Source organism: Fonsecaea pedrosoi (genome assembly GCF_000835455.1).
Source record: "Fonsecaea pedrosoi CBS 271.37 unplaced genomic scaffold supercont1.3, whole genome shotgun sequence".
Taxonomy (NCBI): Eukaryota; Fungi; Ascomycota; class Eurotiomycetes; order Chaetothyriales; family Herpotrichiellaceae; genus Fonsecaea; species Fonsecaea pedrosoi.
Window position 1 is genome coordinate 1705234 of NW_013550613.1, and position 16238 is coordinate 1721471.

The 16238-nt window shown below is 52.6% G+C and overlaps 3 protein-coding genes across 3 annotated transcripts; 1 reads left to right on the top strand and 2 right to left on the bottom strand.

The window, feature by feature from the left end:
- Positions 1–461: 461 nt before the first annotated feature.
- On the top strand, positions 462–4805 carry Z517_04502 (uncharacterized protein; the record flags this gene model as incomplete). The annotated part of the gene is made up of 1 exon (XM_013429831.1): positions 462–4805. One exon carries the CDS (start codon positions 462–464, stop codon positions 4803–4805), a length of 4344 nt encoding a protein of 1447 aa, XP_013285285.1.
- A 1549-nt stretch (positions 4806–6354) lies between these two features.
- Positions 6355–7413, bottom strand: Z517_04503 (uncharacterized protein; the record flags this gene model as incomplete). Its single annotated transcript, XM_013429832.1, has 1 exon — positions 6355–7413. One exon carries the CDS (start codon positions 7411–7413, stop codon positions 6355–6357), a length of 1059 nt encoding a protein of 352 aa, XP_013285286.1.
- A 1843-nt stretch (positions 7414–9256) lies between these two features.
- Positions 9257–15226, bottom strand: Z517_04504 (uncharacterized protein; the record flags this gene model as incomplete). The annotated part of the gene is made up of 1 exon (XM_013429833.1): positions 9257–15226. One exon carries the CDS (start codon positions 15224–15226, stop codon positions 9257–9259), a length of 5970 nt encoding a protein of 1989 aa, XP_013285287.1.
- Positions 15227–16238: the final 1012 nt, after the last annotated feature.

Here is a 16238-nt window from a genome sequence, read left to right on the forward strand (position 1 = left end):
GTTATGCGGTTCGAGTCTACGAGGCTGTGTAGCAAGATGTACGAGGTAGTCTTGTAAGGCTGAGATAAAGTCACGTGACCCTGAATTTACTTGTTCCGCAAGGCTGCGCTCGTGCGCCTCCCCGCATTCTGCTGCAGGCAGGATTTTTGGTCAAGCGTGTCACAACCATGCTTGCTCTACTATTTGGGTGTTCCAAGCAAAGATACTTTTCATACTCAATCGCGAACTCCTAGCCGTACCAAGCAGGCCGCGAAACATTGAGGAATAACCTTACGCCGCCAGTCTGTTTGCTCTCGTGAGCTCACATCTCTTTCAAGTCACCGCTGTTTTCGCCCACCAACCAGTTGATCCTACCTATCCTTCGACTCCACGAGAGCCTCTCTGTGTGACATGACGGTTCCAAGTGTCATGGTTCGTTGTCCATGCGCGGACCTGTTCTAGCTACACCCATTGCGGAGACCATGGCTTCTCACAATGTCCCAGCGTCCGGGGGACTGGGTCTCCTCGATGTGAACCGCCGCAGGCCTGCAACTCAAGAGGGGGATCAATCAACATCTCATCACATGCTCGAGGATGGAGGCCGCTTCTCATCAAACTCCATCTTCAAACAGCCGTCGCCGCTCAGCGTCCCAGCTCGAGGCCAACCAAACGGGCCTTCTACCCCAAGAATAATACCTCAAGAAGCGGAAGACTACTTGACAGCAAGACCGATTGCCTTGCTGCAGCGCACGAAGAGCGATCTTGGGCCCCGGCGCAAAGAGACACTTCCAAAGATCCCCGCAGAAGATAAACTGGCGCACATTCGGCATGGCTGGGATGATGAGTACACGTCGAACGAATACCTGTCGTTGTTACACTCGACCTTTTACATGTATTACACGGAAAAGCGGCATGAAAGCAACGGGTCGTTGTCGGAGGAATCCAAGCAGTTCCCCAGTGTGGATTGGCGCATGAAAGATCGTATGAAGACCGTTTCCGCTGCATTAGCCATCTGTCTCAACATCGGTGTGGATCCTCCTGATGTGATCAAGACAAACCCCACTGCGAAGCTCGAAGCCTGGGTCGACCCAACGGGAAGTAGTGGTGGTACGACCAAGACGATGGAGCAAATTGGGAAACGCCTGCAGGAGCAATACGAATCGCTGAGTCTGCGGACAAGATACAAACAATACCTCGATCCCTCAATTGACGAGACAAAACGCTTTTGCATTTCATTGCGTCGGAATGCGAAGGACGAGAGGGTTCTTTTTCACTACAACGGTCACGGCGTGCCGCTGCCCACCCCCTCGGGAGAGATCTGGGTCTTCAACAAAAACTACACTCAGTACATACCTGTGGGCCTTTACGATCTGCAGGCCTGGTTAGGAGGGCCCAGTCTGTTTGTCTACGACGTGTCTCATGCGGGAAACATTGTCTACAACTTTGACACATTTCTGGCGAAGCATGAAAAGGAAAATGAGGAGCTCAAGAAACGAGATCCCAATGCACCTATTCAAAACTATGGGGATTGCATCCAGTTGGCGGCTTGTGGGAGGACCGAAATGTTGCCCACAAACCCAGAACTGCCTGCCGATCTTTTCACGTGTTGCTTGACGACACCGATAGATATCGCACTGAGATACTTTGTGTTACAGAATCCACTTCCCAATGGTCCTACGATCGAAGATGGCAAAATACCCGTACCCGGACGGCTGCAGGACCGACGGAGTCCTCTTGGGGAGCTCAACTGGATTTTTACAGCTATAACGGACACGATTGCTTGGAACATTTTACCACGACATTTGTTTAAGAAGCTTTTCCGTCAAGATCTTATGGTCGCAGCATTGTTCCGCAATTTCTTACTGAGCGAGCGAATCATGAGGGCTAACCATTGTCATCCAATCTCGTCGCCCGCGCTGCCCGAAACACATCGACATCCTCTGTGGCAAAGTTGGGACTTGGCCATGGAGATGGTGTTGGCACAGCTTCCTATGCTCCGTGAAGCCGAAGAAGGGAAACGAGTCTATGAATACCAACACTCGACCTTCTTTTCGGAGCAGCTTACAGCCTTCGAGGTCTATCTCAGCTCTGGACCCACCAAAGATCGAGCCCCGGACCAGTTGCCGATCGTTCTGCAAGTCCTTCTTAGTCAAGTGCATCGCCTCCGTGCCCTGATTCTACTCAGCAAATTCTTGGACCTCGGACCGTGGGCAGTTCATCTAGCTTTGAGCATTGGAATCTTCCCTTATGTAGTGAAGCTTCTCCAAGCAGCCTCGCTAGAGCTCAAGCCGGTAATGGTTTTCATCTGGGCTCGAATCATGGCGGTCGACTACACGGTACAGAACGATTTGCTCAAGGACAACGGCATTCACTATTTTATTTCCATCATGAACCCTCGTTCAGACATTCCTGTGGGCAATGCCAGCGAGCATCGAGCCATGTGTGCCTTCATAGTTGCCACGTTCTGCAAGAGATATCCTCCAGGCCAGACAGTCTGCTTGTTGCCCGAGCTTTTCAATGCCTGCCTGCTCAACATGGCAGAGCCTGAAAATCCCTTGCTGCGACAATGGTCCTGTTTGTGTCTCAGTATGTTGTGGTGCGAGTATGCCGATGCCAAATGGATGGGTATTCGTTGCATGGCTCATGCCAGACTCTGTGAATTGTCACTTGATCCCGTCCCAGAAGTTCGAGCGGCCATGCTCCATGCTCTGACCAACTTTCTCGGCATTCCAGACCTGACCGATCAGGTGTCCCAGATCGAAGAAGGAATCGCCTCTTCTGTCCTCTTTATGACAACCGATGGCAGCACGTTGGTGAGGAAAGAACTGGTTGTCTTCCTGTCTCATTTTGTGAAGCGCTACGAGAACAAGTTTATCGTGGTTGCTTACGAGCAGCTCGTGGAAGAAAGGGATAGACACCCGTACAAGCAGTCCCAGTCGACTAGTGGCGAAGCTGGTGACTCTCTCAAGTGGATGCCAGTGTCTGCAAACACGATTTACGGCTCGATTTGGGTTCAAATCTTGATGCTGTCGGTCGATCCGCACCCCGAAATTGCCCGGAATGCTTCAAGCATTGTCGACCATGTGCACGAGACATTGATCAACTCGCCCATGAGTCAGATGGCTATGGCAGTCATTGATGACCTGCTGCGGTTCTCGAAACGGGAAGAGTCCCAGCTTGAGAAAGTCCCGTCCCGCGATTCACTCAGGACAGTCGAAAAACAACCCGGCACTCCGCCTCCCGCATTGGCGAAACAGCAGAGCTATTTGTCCCTGAGTCTGAAGAGGGCTGGCAGCTCCCTGCGCAACCTCGCATTTGGGACGGGTTCTCCTAGTCCTTCGACCTCTTCCAATCAAAACAGCCCTCAGCCATCTCCCACGAAAACAAGAGAACTTGTGCAACCAGTCAATACTCCTCGAAGTCGTCTCCCACCTGAATGGAGCCGCCCACCAGAAACTTCCGATGCGAGAAGCACCCCAGGATCGTATCACTCTGCCGTTCTGCCTACTTCCGCAGGCTTCGTTCCTCCCGAACCGAAAATGCGAGCGATTTTCCCTCTTCCAAGTACTTTGCTAGATTGGTCAACCGAATATTTCCGCGAACCACAGATGAGACCCAATGACCCAGATGAGCCGGGATCAGCGGACTACAACTCAAGACTCTGGCGGCGGAACCGCAACGAAAAGATCATTGCTGACAATCAGCCACTGAAAGCCGTGGCGGGAAGCTCCAAATGGACCCGCTACGAAGGGTTTCTCAACAACCAGAGCCAGCCAATGAAGCTGACGTTCCATCAGTTCGATAGCCACCTTGCCGTTACCGATGACAAGGACACCGTCACCATATGGGATTTCCAGAACAATGAGCAACTGAGTCGGTTCAGCAATGGAAATCCTACTGGAAGCAGGATCAACGATGCAAAATTCTTAAACGAGGACGATCAGCCCCTGCTGATGGTGGGTAGTTCCGATGGTGTTCTCAAAGTGTATCGAAACTATCAGAGTTCAGCAGACGTCAAGGTGATTACTGCGTTCAGGGCCTTGACGGAGCTGATCCCCAGCAACAAGAATGCCGGATTGGTCTTTGACTGGCAACAGGGCCAAGGCAAGGCTCTCGTGGCTGGGGACGTCAAGGTTATCAAAGTGTGGAATGCCGCGACAGAGCTTTGTGTTGGCGACATTCCAGCACGCAGTTCTAGCTGTGTGACCAGCCTGACTAGTGATCAGGTGGCAGGGCAGATTTTCATTGCGGGTTTCGGAGATGGTGTAATCCGCGTATTTGACCAGCGACTCAACCCTCGAACTGCCATGGTCAAACTCTGGCGCGAACACAGACAGTGGATAACGAACATTCACATGCAACGTGGTGGCGTCCGTGAACTCATTTCTGGGAGCAGGAATGGTGAGGTGAAGTTGTGGGATCTGCGGAATGACAAGGCTGTATTGACGATGAACGCTACATCGTCGACACCTTCACCATTGAAGCCCGACTATGGCAAAGATGGCACGAGTAATATTGGAAGTACCAGCTCCACGGCATCCCTGGCGGGAGGCCCAATGACCCTGCTCCGCAGCCTCTCGGTACACGAACATGCTCCGGTCTTCGCGGTGGGCACCGACAAACATGAAGTCAAGTCGTTCAATACAAATGGCGATACACTGGGTACCTTTGAGCCCTCCAGCAGTCGGATGGCGCATGTTGTTGGCGGCAGTCTCGCGGTGAGGGGGCATCAGGCTCCGATAGTAGCAACGGCATACCATCCACACCGCATGTTACTGGCATGCGCAGCGCTGGGAGATGGACACGTGAGTTTGGTAACTTACTGAGCGGAGAGGCATTGATGATGGAGGCTTGAAGACTGCAGTGTGTCTTGGTCGGTGGAAAGGCCGATGTAGCGGGTTATGAGGACATTGTCTCTTTCCGCCGCGACGGCATCCAGGCCTTTCTCAGTTAAGCTGGGTTGTGAGGGGATGATCTGCGCACCAACACCTGGAAGCTCCATATCATCTTTGTTGAAATCAGTTCTGGTGGAGATCGTCATACCAGACGACGAGCGCGACAAAATTCATCTTAGTATTGTTTTTTTTTTTATTTTCCTTCGGATGCCGCATGATCGGGAATGGGAATGAATGTAGAGGCAACATCAAGGGCTTCTGGATGCTCCTCGGTGAACGGATCCTAGGCATGGGCTGGAGATGGACAGTAGTACCTGGACAAGTGGGTAGTTAGTGCTTCTAGCGGGCGTCAGTCAACACATGTACTTGTATTCCTCTATCCGGGACGCGACGCATAATATTGTTTACCGCGGTTCTACATAGTCTTCCTTTTAAGCATACAGGCTGAATACGACCTAAACTACCCCGTACTCACTGTGAATTACTGTGCATGCACCGCAAACATGAATGCGTACTTGTACTACAGTATGCAGCGATGCGGCAATGCGGCCAGGCACTGCCGGGCTACTGCGGTACGAGAGCAGGGCTTGTTCTGGGAATGTTAAAAGACGTTTTGTGGACAAGGGAGGGAAAAGACATCTCGGAGAGGAGGTTTTGTACATACCATACGTCGTACCTTGGGGTATATCGCCTTGTCGCGCCCCACCCACGAGCGCCCCTGCCTTGCCCTGTCGTGCCCTGTCCCGCCCCTGCCCCGACCCGGGAGTATTTTGTACGGCATACATATCACGCATGTACTACGAACATACTCACTCTTCCTGGGGAGTAGACATTCTGTAACCACTCAGCCCCGTATGTACATAACTCGGCAGGAAATACAGGGCAAGATGCAAAACCACCGGTATCACTTTAACCGTTACTCCCCCCCCCCCCCTCGTTGAACGAGAATTGTAAGATGAAGAATCGGATTGGGAATGGTAAAGCACGATTGGCTTGGAGCCATACATAACCGCATACCAGCCCACGCATATGATAATAGTCATAGTATTATTGTAGATAGGTCTAGATACATGTATTAGGTAATCATGTATGTCCCAGACACATGGGTGACACACACCCAACACATGTACTTGTATGCACCAGTGGTGACTATGACAGAGGAATTTCCTTGTCCTCGCTACGATACTAAAAACAACATCAACATCAAACATCAACAATAATCAGTGGATTGAAGCTGTAGTAATAATGATGATGACTATGATTGGCATGCTATCGGTGGTTCGGCACCAAAACTGTGCGTTGGATCCTCATGCAGTAGTGAGGATGGTAATAGCTAATACGTTTAAACTCATGCACGCCGGCATCTGGATTGCAAAGGTCCTCCCCAAGTACAGTAGTAGACAATGGGATTCGATGACTGATTTTGACCATCAATCGGTCAGGAACGCCTTTCTATTTTTTGTTCGCCCCCCGTCCCTAATCAAATACTCCGCCGATCCCACCGTCTGACTACGCTGCCTAGACACACCTTTAGCAGACCCTGCGCGGTGAGACCTTCTCGGCCCTCCTCGCCACCGCCCTTGCCGTTCCAGGGTACCGTGTCAACCATGTCGCGGATGTGGTATTCGCCGCTTAGCGCATCGTCCAGCTCGCGGAGCATGTCCCGGGCTTCGGGTTCACGGCCGACCTGGAAGAATTGAATGCCAACCTGCCAAGGCTCGGCGGACAGGGCGTCGAGTTTGCGAGCGGCATTAACGATCACGCTCTCGACGTCGTCCGAAGGCACGCCGTCGGTGATGACAATGATATTGAGTGGTTTCACCACTGGCACCGTGGTCCCGTTACGCGCGAGGCGGGCCTGGCGGTCGAGCGAATCGGCTAGTTCTGAGAGATACGGTTTTAGGATCGTGTTGAGGCGCGTACCCGTGGGCGTTCCCCCGAACGGTCGCACATTTCGGAAGAGGTTCTGCACCGCCGCAGTGGTGGTGATGTTTGTGTACCCACCTGGACTGCCCGCGGGGGTGTGTGGGTTGCGATGGTTCAGGAAGTAGACATCGATACCGTCCGGGTCGTGGGCCGTACAGATGGGCGCGATGGCAGCGAGTGCAGCAGCGGTCTCTCGCCACGAGCGGCCAGCCATGGAGCCAGAGTCGTCGATCAGGAAGATGGTGTCAAAGGAGCGTAGGAAGGCGTAGGGTGAGTCATTGTCGACTTGAGCGGGATTGTGCAGGTCATTGGTGGGATAGGGGGGGCCGACGGTGTTGTTGTTGTTGTTGTTGCTCTTGGGGGTTGAGGAACTAGGGGAATAAGGTGGAGGTGGCTCGGCTGCTTGTGGTGGTTGTGGACGACGCGTGGGAGTCGTGACAGCAAAGGGGTTGTTGGGATCCTGATTGTTTCTAGCCCAGGCCATGGTGAATTGAGATGGTTGAGACGGTTGGTCAGATGGCGGCGGCGGTGGTGGTTGTCTTGAAAACATGGTCGATGAGGAGTTGTTCTTAAACGACTTTCTGGAGCTGAAGCGGCGAAAAATATTGTCCATCTTGTGGAGGGAGTTGGGAAAAGAGTCGTGAGAGAGAAGGATGGGGGCATCCATAGCAGAGAGTTCAGGTATTCTTTGTCTTGTGCTCGTGTGAGGAGGCAGTGACTGTGACGCAGTGACGCGTTTGGAATAGCCACGTGGAACTAATAGTCAGTAGTGAGATTCACGCCTCAGGAATCAAACTGATCCGATACTTAACTCTTGTGTGTCTCTTACTTTTCCCTCCATCGTTTGTTCCTTTATACTTTCTCTGTCCTTTCCCTTACATCTCTGGCGGACAGAGAGATTCTGCCCTGGCAGATCTCGACTGGGGCTGAGGAAGGGGACGAGCGGCTCATGATACAAAAGAATTGATTACTCCATTGCTTAAAGTCCACATCGAAACATGCTCGTTACACAGCCTGACGAGCAAAGGCGCGACCAATGACAAGGCAGCCTGAGGCATCTGGAGATAATGCCCTGACCTTAAGACCAAGAAGGCGAATCGCTAGGCTGTGCGCAGTCAGCTATCCACCGAACTCTCCAATCCCACCCTAGTCGGCCAGTGTTGCGAGCACTGCCACGACCTAACTCCGCCATCAAACCTTGTCCAATCGGAGAATTTCAAGCCCCCGTCGCAGTAAACTGTCCAAAACCACGTATCACCTCACCGAAGCTCATCCTCCTCGGCACGTCGGTATCTGTTAGAAGAACCGTCGCGTGCGTCTAGAAAACACATACCTGTATGAGGTTCAAGGACAAGGCGCAAAAAGAGTGGTCCGCCACAGGCAGCCAGCCACGGCTACTGGGCAACGGGTAAAAATGATGAGTCTTCGACACCATTTACACCATCTAGGGACCATCGTACACAAGAGGTGGTGGGGGAGTATATAGACCGCACGCCCCGGTTCCGAGCTAGGTTAGGTATTGTGTCTCCCCCCCCTTTTTCTTTGAAGATCCCCCATTGCATGGAGGAGAAGGACTGCGGATGGCGGTTCGGGGTTTGATGAAACGCTGCTCCCTGTCCGAGCTCCATACTTTCGGTCTTCTCTCGAAGCGAGGCAGACTCTGTCCTCATACCTCCTCATCATTCAGTCATCATGAGGCCTGAGCAGAGGAACGGTGTCAGAAGAGCATGCTTGCTGTAGCAGACGGTAGTCCGACCGCTTCTGCATGCTGCTCCGCCCAAAGCATTGTCTTAGACCACCATGTCTACAAGAACAAACATGCACAAGTACCTTACCCACCTCACAAACACAAACAGGGCAAACTAGACAGGATACTTACAGACAACACAGCACAGCGCCACTTGATATGCAGATTACAGCTCTGTTTGAACTAGATACTCCAAGAGTCGCCCTTTCGCTTGACCTATCTGAAATGCCCCTCCCAATCCAATCCACCATGACATCCAAAAGCAACCAACGCCATGCACGGTTTCTGTACCGAGTACCATTTGGGACATTTGCACATTCTGTTCATTCGTTCCAATTTATGTTCATATCGTCTTGCCCACGCCATCTTCAGGTGGGTGGGCATGTTTCTTCTCGTTTCAAGTCGTGGCGCCGTTTCATTCACCGGTTTGGTTCGGTTCGGTTTGGTCGTTCGCGGACCACCATGCAAGGAAAACACTCAGCACAGGAAAGCAAAATCCTCATTCCACGCTTCGCCTACTTTGTATGCAAACATCCAACGCCATGATCAATGCTGCAAGTCGCGCACAGCCAATCAATCCATCTGTTACCCAACGCCCCGCTTCGTATGTATGGCACCGCGGAACCGAGTGGTTTGCAAACAAAACTCCGAGGAGAACACAGGCAGGAAAACCAACTTTCAATGCCGCTTGTATTTCTGTGACTCTTCGTTAGTATTGGCCCACAATCAAAACTATGACTGGATGTGTACAACTCACCTCATCGATCCTCCTCAGATTCTGTTTGTCTAGCATATTACCTGCGCCCATCAATGTCTGCCCAACGGCTTTCGTGGCTCCAATCGCCGGCCGCAGGATGATGGTCGGGCTCTGTTTGAGTATCGCCCTTGCCGCGCCTTTGGCTGAGGAACTGGCCATAACCTCTCCAGGAACTGCCACGATAGCGTCTCGTGCGATCAATAGATCTCGTTCCAGGCTTGCATATGCCGTCCGCAATCCTTGCTTGATGCCGATTGGCTGGTCGGCATACAGAGAGATTTGCTTTCGCATCTCATCGTCCTCGTCCGTTTCTCCCTGTAGTTCGCGAGTCACAAGCAGATCTTCTGTATTCTGAAGAATCTGCTGTGTGCCAATCGCCATCTTCGCCCCGAGATTGACCAACTCTGTCGCTGTCGTCTTTGCAAACGCCAATGCTCCTTTCTGGATGCTTCGAACAAGTCTTCCGTCCTTTCGATATTCACGGATGGGGACTGCGATGAGGTCTCTCACCCCACTGGTAACGTCCACGAGAGGTCGGACGGGCGCCAAACCTGCCAGAACCCCAGGCAGTTGGTTTCGTCTGACGTCTGGGGTCCAGATGTTGTTCAACATGATACCTAGTCGATCGAATCCAGACACTCCGTACAGGATAACCCTCCGCAGGACCATATCTGCACGGTCGAGGACGAAGAAGTTCATGAACTCGGTGGTCCGTCCTGATCGAAGCCCTGCATAATCTACCTTCTTCGGCTTGTAGTCAAGTTTGAGCTGCACGGCGTTCACTTCCACCCGCTGTAAGAACGGTGGGCTGGAGGGACCACTCGACGGCGGTGCACTGTCATCTCGGAACTCGAAGAATCGGGTCAAGAAATCCAACGCATCCTGATCAACATGCAGTCTCAGTGGAAGAACGCTGACTTTGAGCACTATTTCCGAGGCCGACAGTTCTGCTACCGGTTTCACGTTGAGAACTTCGATGTGAACCATGCTGGCACCGTGCTCACGCTCACCAGCATCTTGCATGTAGGTTGCGAACTTCTTCCAAGTCGACGTAGGCACATGGTCAAACACCTCGATCTTTCTGATGCGGACGTCGATCGAACTTTGAACCTCGCCGCTTCCTGGAGGGAATGCAAGGAAATCGCCCGAGACACCTTCCAGCTCAAATGTCATCTTGTGATGCTTGCTGCGGTTGAGTCGGAGCTTCTTTTGCCTAGGGACCGTGCCTGACGTGCGTCGAGATGTAGTTGCTGTGACCGTTGTTCCGGTGGCGTAGCTCCCTGTCTCGCTGACCAAGTCGTCGATGTCGTGGTTGATGGCGTTCGCCAAATCTCGGGGATCTTTGTTCGCTGGGATGCCAATGTAGATCGAATTGAACAAGAAGTCCCCGATCACAGACTCGTCATCGTCTTCCACACCAGGTGTTCGGCTGCTGCTGCGCGGGCGTCTCGCCATAGCTTTGTTCTCAATCTCCTTTACCGCATGCGATATGGTATCCCTCGTGGCTTGCCAGTCGTATCCATCAAACAGGTTCCAAATGACGTGGACATCCCTGACGCGAAGCTTCAATGGTGACCGCTCGATTATCGCATCGCTTGCTAGACCATAGGTGTTGTGGACCGAATTCCAGCGGTGAGCGGTGCCGCCAACTGATGACTTCGGAATAAAATGATCTGCTCTAAAATCTAGGAGGCTGTGCATCATCACGCTCTCTCCCGCGTCGCCGATGTCAGAACCGGTAGCATCAACTGGGGCGATGTGCACACTTTCGGACATGACAGAGCGACCTAGATCTGACTCCACATGGCTCGCGGTCAGCTCGTCGTCAGCATCATCGCCGTCCCCATACATGCCAGTCATAAACTCGTTTTCGTCTTCCTCCTCGTCGTATCCAACCTCGGGCTTCGAAGAGGTGCCGACAGCGGATACACTGCTTGAAGCTTGGAGGCCGAGCAGCGGTCCAGGCTCTGAGACAAAAGCATTACCAGTAAACGACGCCAACATATCCTGTATTGGGACAACCTCAGTCCGATATTGAGCAACCTTAGAAGGTGGTGACGGTGGCGCAAGGCCGCTCAGAATCTGTATCATAGTCTGGGTGGAGTCTGCGCAAGTCTCGATGAACAGGAGATTGTTCCGGAACTCTACATCCAACCGCGTCTCTGAAGTTAGTTTGTCTTCAATCACTTTGATGTTGGCAGATGCAGCGGATATCGACCCTACAGGAACGAATCCTGCCTTCGTAAGTTGTTGGACCTGGTCGTTTTCTTCGAAATACAGCTTGTGGTCGACATTTCCCGATTCCAGCCCAACGGTCGAGGCATCATTAATGATGAGGAGAGAGGCTTTCTTGATGTCCAAATTGTCTGTCGAGCCCCTCTTCTGATTCTCATGGCGTATCACAGCATCTGTCAACACGAAAAGACCTTTGGCTAAGCCCTTGTCAGGATTTAGTGCGATCGCCGAATCTCGGAAGGCTATGGACAGTCTGACTTTCCGTGCTAGGCTGCCCATATCTCCTGCGTTCGACAGGGACGGGCTCGAGGGTTGCGAAGATGAACTCTGCTTGTCGGTGGGTGTATAGTCGACCTTGAGGCGTTCGAAAAGCGAGGTGAGCGCAACAAGTGTTGGGACCTTGTACTCGATGCAAGTATTTGAGAGCTTCATTCGAACAGTCGGTTCCATCTCGTCTGCGATGAATCGACACATGAACATAGGAGGGCCCATGACAGTTTTGCTCTGAGACAATACATCGCCAATCAGCACATCTTCGTCACTTCTCGACACTGACCAGGCTGCAATCTGAGCGGCAGCAAGTGAGGGCACATTGATGTGAGCTCCCTCCATAAGCTCGGCCTGTAATCTGACGACCCCAAACTTCTCATCAACATCGAAGCGGAAATCGAGCTTTTTCAACAGTGCGAAGGTGAGGATTCCTGGTCGGTCATCTTCAGGCAGGTACTTGGCGACTGAGGAAAGTTTCGATATCTCATCGGTGAGCTTTGTGAGAAGAGGCACCCACCGCAACCCGGTGGCACCAGCTTGAAGATCTCCGACGGTCAGACGTAGAACGCCGCCTTTCCGACGCTGCCTCAACAAGGTATCAACCATGATATCATCATCTTCCTCGTACCTATCGCTGGAAGGGGTGATAAGGGAGAGGAGTCGGTCAAGGTCATCATCATCTGGGGAGTTCGAATAATGTACTTCGATATTGCGGATTTTGGCGTAGATGTCTCCACGAGCCCGAGAACCGGCGAGCAGTGGGCCCTCGACCGCGGCGCCATCTATCACCACCTTTATGTTGTTGTCCCGATAAACCGTTTTGATAGCTGAAGACTTGATCTGCATTGACGATTCGGACCCGATCAAGTCTAGAACAGCACCCGAGACTCGAACATCGACCTTCGGCAAAGTCGAAGAGGAATCGCTGTCTGCCCTAGGTCGTCTTTGAGGGTCATTGAACCTAACAGTCCGTAGTTTCGAAGGTTCTGGAGCCGGCGCAGGAGTTGCCCCCTTCACGGTGTGTGTTGATATGATGGAGTTTCCCAAGTCCAGCAAGGAGCTCAAGCCACCGCTTCTGCTGAGCACATCGTCGATGACCAACAAATCGAGGACAATGTAGACGGGTTTAATTTGGACCTCGTATCGGTTTCCCGACACGTTAACCACGACATCGTGAGGTCTCAGCATCGAGCTGGTGGCTATCGAGTCGCGGACATTGATAGAGTCAACAAATGTCAAAACCTCCCTGGCGCCATGGTGCATGGCAATTTTAGATATCGACAGTCGCTGATTACGCTCTGTTGAGGAGTCTTCCGTGTAGCTTATCGAAGTAATTGACACCTTCAGCAGAGCTTCCTGGCTAGAGAGAATTGATTCAATTGCCTGAACCCCAACTTTGCTGGGTGGCATTCTCGGGACCGATTCACAGAAATTGAGGTTTATAGTCTTCAAACTGACGTCGGGCACGATAGCCATTCCAGGGGATGGCGTGGATACTTTCGATTTCTGTGGGATCGTCGTCGGGATTGCATCGTTGATGGTTTGCGAGGCTCTTACGAGCACTCGACACAGCACAATATCAAGGTCTACCGAAACCTCTCCGATTTCGATGCTCAGTTTGTCTTTTGGGAGTTTCGCCGTTCGGCTTTGATCCGTGCTCCGCAGAGATTGAAGCCGGGATTCGTTGAGGAACGTGCTTGGGGAATTTCTACCACCCATCTGCATCTGGCGTATCTGGGAAGCATGACTTGCACGCCGTGGAGAGGTGGACCGATCAGCTTCTGACAGCGGTTCATCATGATGTGGCTGGGGGATCTTGAGGTTTACAGCGTTCACATGTAGAATTCGAGTGCGAAAGCATGATGCCAGGCTGTTATCCAGGATGCTTTCCCCACTCGATGCTTCAGTTTCGTTGACAGAACGTGATGGTCCACGAGTTGTTGTCCTGGATATATCACCAAGTGGCTCCTCCTGGTCATTTCCTTCAACGTCTCCAGTGTCGTTGTGCTGTTCTGGTTGGGGCTCTGGCATAGGCCGTGACCAATCAAGCCCACCCGGCATATTGAGTGGCCCACTCATCGCGCTCATATACATACTCTCAGCCTCGTCATGTGTGAATGTCCTAGATTCTGCCAGGTCCTCTGACTGGGCGTCCGAGATTCCAAACTGTTCGTCGCTGTCTCGGCCCACGGACTGTTGCACTTCTTCGGCATGAGCTCTATTATCGATTGACTCTGTCTCGGCCGTTGAAGTGAGTTGAACCGGGATGGTTCTGGATCGCCTTCCGAAGATGGTGGAGTCTGACAATGCTGCATCTTCGAGTCCAAAACCAAGTCCAGAATTACTCAATGACGCAGGAGAGAACTTTGGCAGATCGGAGTGCTGACTGAGGCTGGTGGTGCTTGATCGAGCGAAATCACTGTTGTCACTGCGTGCACTAGCATGGTGTGACAGTGGAGGGTGTAGTTTGGCTAGCTTCGGCGAACTCAGGCCAGAGAACTCTGAGAATGTCTCGGACTCGGACAAAACGAACAGCTGGACTTCGTCGATGGATATTGATCGTCTCGTATCTGGCTGAGGCTCTAGGCTTTCTGGCTTGTCGATGGCGTCAACGGCAATGTGTCCAACCGAGAGCATGAACTTGGTATTCTCTACCGGGCCAGCGCTCCCAGTCGAGAGGTCCGTTTCCAAGACGACATTAACGTCCTTGATGTTGACGGACAACCGGTCTGCCACACCTTTGAGAAAATTGGCGACAAAGGTAGGTAACGAAAGCCCTCCAGGCATGCCGAGCCCAACATCTTCACTGGAAGCCGAAGATATCACTGACTCTTGCATGTGCATCTGAGACTGTGACTCGAGTGCGGCTTGTAGTTCATCTCTTTCTCCGGGCGATTCGGCCTCGAGGAACGACGCCGCCAGATCCTCCGACGTGGGCAGCACTTGGGACAACTCCAGTGGCCCCCCTGCTTCTCCATATCTGCCACCAGGGTCATGGACGGGTGGTGAATTTGACCTAGGTAGGTTGGCACGGTCTGTCCTGCTGGGGGCAAATCCGGCTTTTGAACGAGATTTCCCTGACGCTGTGACAGCTGTGGTATTGTCTGGTCGAACCGCCACAATTATCTCCACCCCTTCCACTTCAATTTCGATACCACTGATATGAAGGTCCGCTGGGAGGGTGAGACGCAATAGCTTGGCGGAGGCATGGGTCAGGGCGAACGATGCAGGCAGTTGGAGGATGTCGATGATTCTCTTGACTTTGATTCCGACATTCTTCAATTCGACGACGGTCCGCTGGCCCCATTTCAGCCCCAGGTTGTCGAGGTCGAATTCGTCCGAGTCGATGAAGTCAAGACGGAGAAGGGCGTATCGAAGCAGCCGCTTCTGAAAGTAAGAAGGAAGAAAGTATGACATGGTCGAGGGTCCGATGAGCCCTTCCCGACTCTCTGGGTACGGATGGCTATGAGGGCAACGTAGTCATCGTGGTTCGGTCAGGAAGGACGAGAAGTGGTACGAACGTCGGGCCACGGAGGAATGAAGTCCAGGTGTTTGACAAGGACATGGACGTCAACATGAGGGACGAGGATTGATCAGAGATCAGCACAAAGAAGGCGAAGTTGAGAAGCGACGGGCAGACGCTTTCTCTCGGCGTGGGACCCGCGTCTGTCTGCTCCAATCAGACGGAAATAGACGTCTTTTGCGTCGTCTAGGGGAGTAAAACCATATCAGTAGTCCTCCATAGAGGCCGTGGAGGAAACGTGTCGTCTGCTCGGTCAAACGCAGACACGCTTTGGAACGAGGTGTATGGGAGTCGGAGAAAACAGGCAGATCTCGACGCACTCCCCTACCGACAAGCCACCCAGGGTTCGCTGCTCCACCCCATGATAAGTGCCAGCGGGATGATGCAGCTAACAGCCAACGAGGGGCAATCTTGGTGCCCCCAAATGCTTAAGCAGCTCCCGTTGGGCACGGTGAGCCAGTGGATCTGGGCCCTCAGTGGGCGCAGTGGGGGGTGGCGTCCACTTCTCTGCTGTGGTCACACGAGGCAGTCTTTGAGTGCTCAAACACCCCATGACAATGTCCAGAGCAGAACGAACGGGCGATGAACCAACAAACCATGCAGGGGGTCGGCCCGGCCATATTTAAGAGCCCCGAGCGTCGCAGCCTGATGCGCCTTATTGCGCAGCCTCACCACCAGCCAAAGTGTGCATGAAAAGAGCAGCCAGATCAAAGAATAAGAGAAAGCAGAAACAACATTGTCTTCATATCTGTCTGTCAAAGTGAGCAAATCCCGCTAAAGAACCCTGTCATTGTTGTCGTTGAAGACCATCTAGACCATCTGTCTGTGTGAGAGATACGGCACGGTTAACGTGTTGCCTCTGACGACCACAGCACCACCACCAGCAGCATGCCGGCCGCAGTCAAT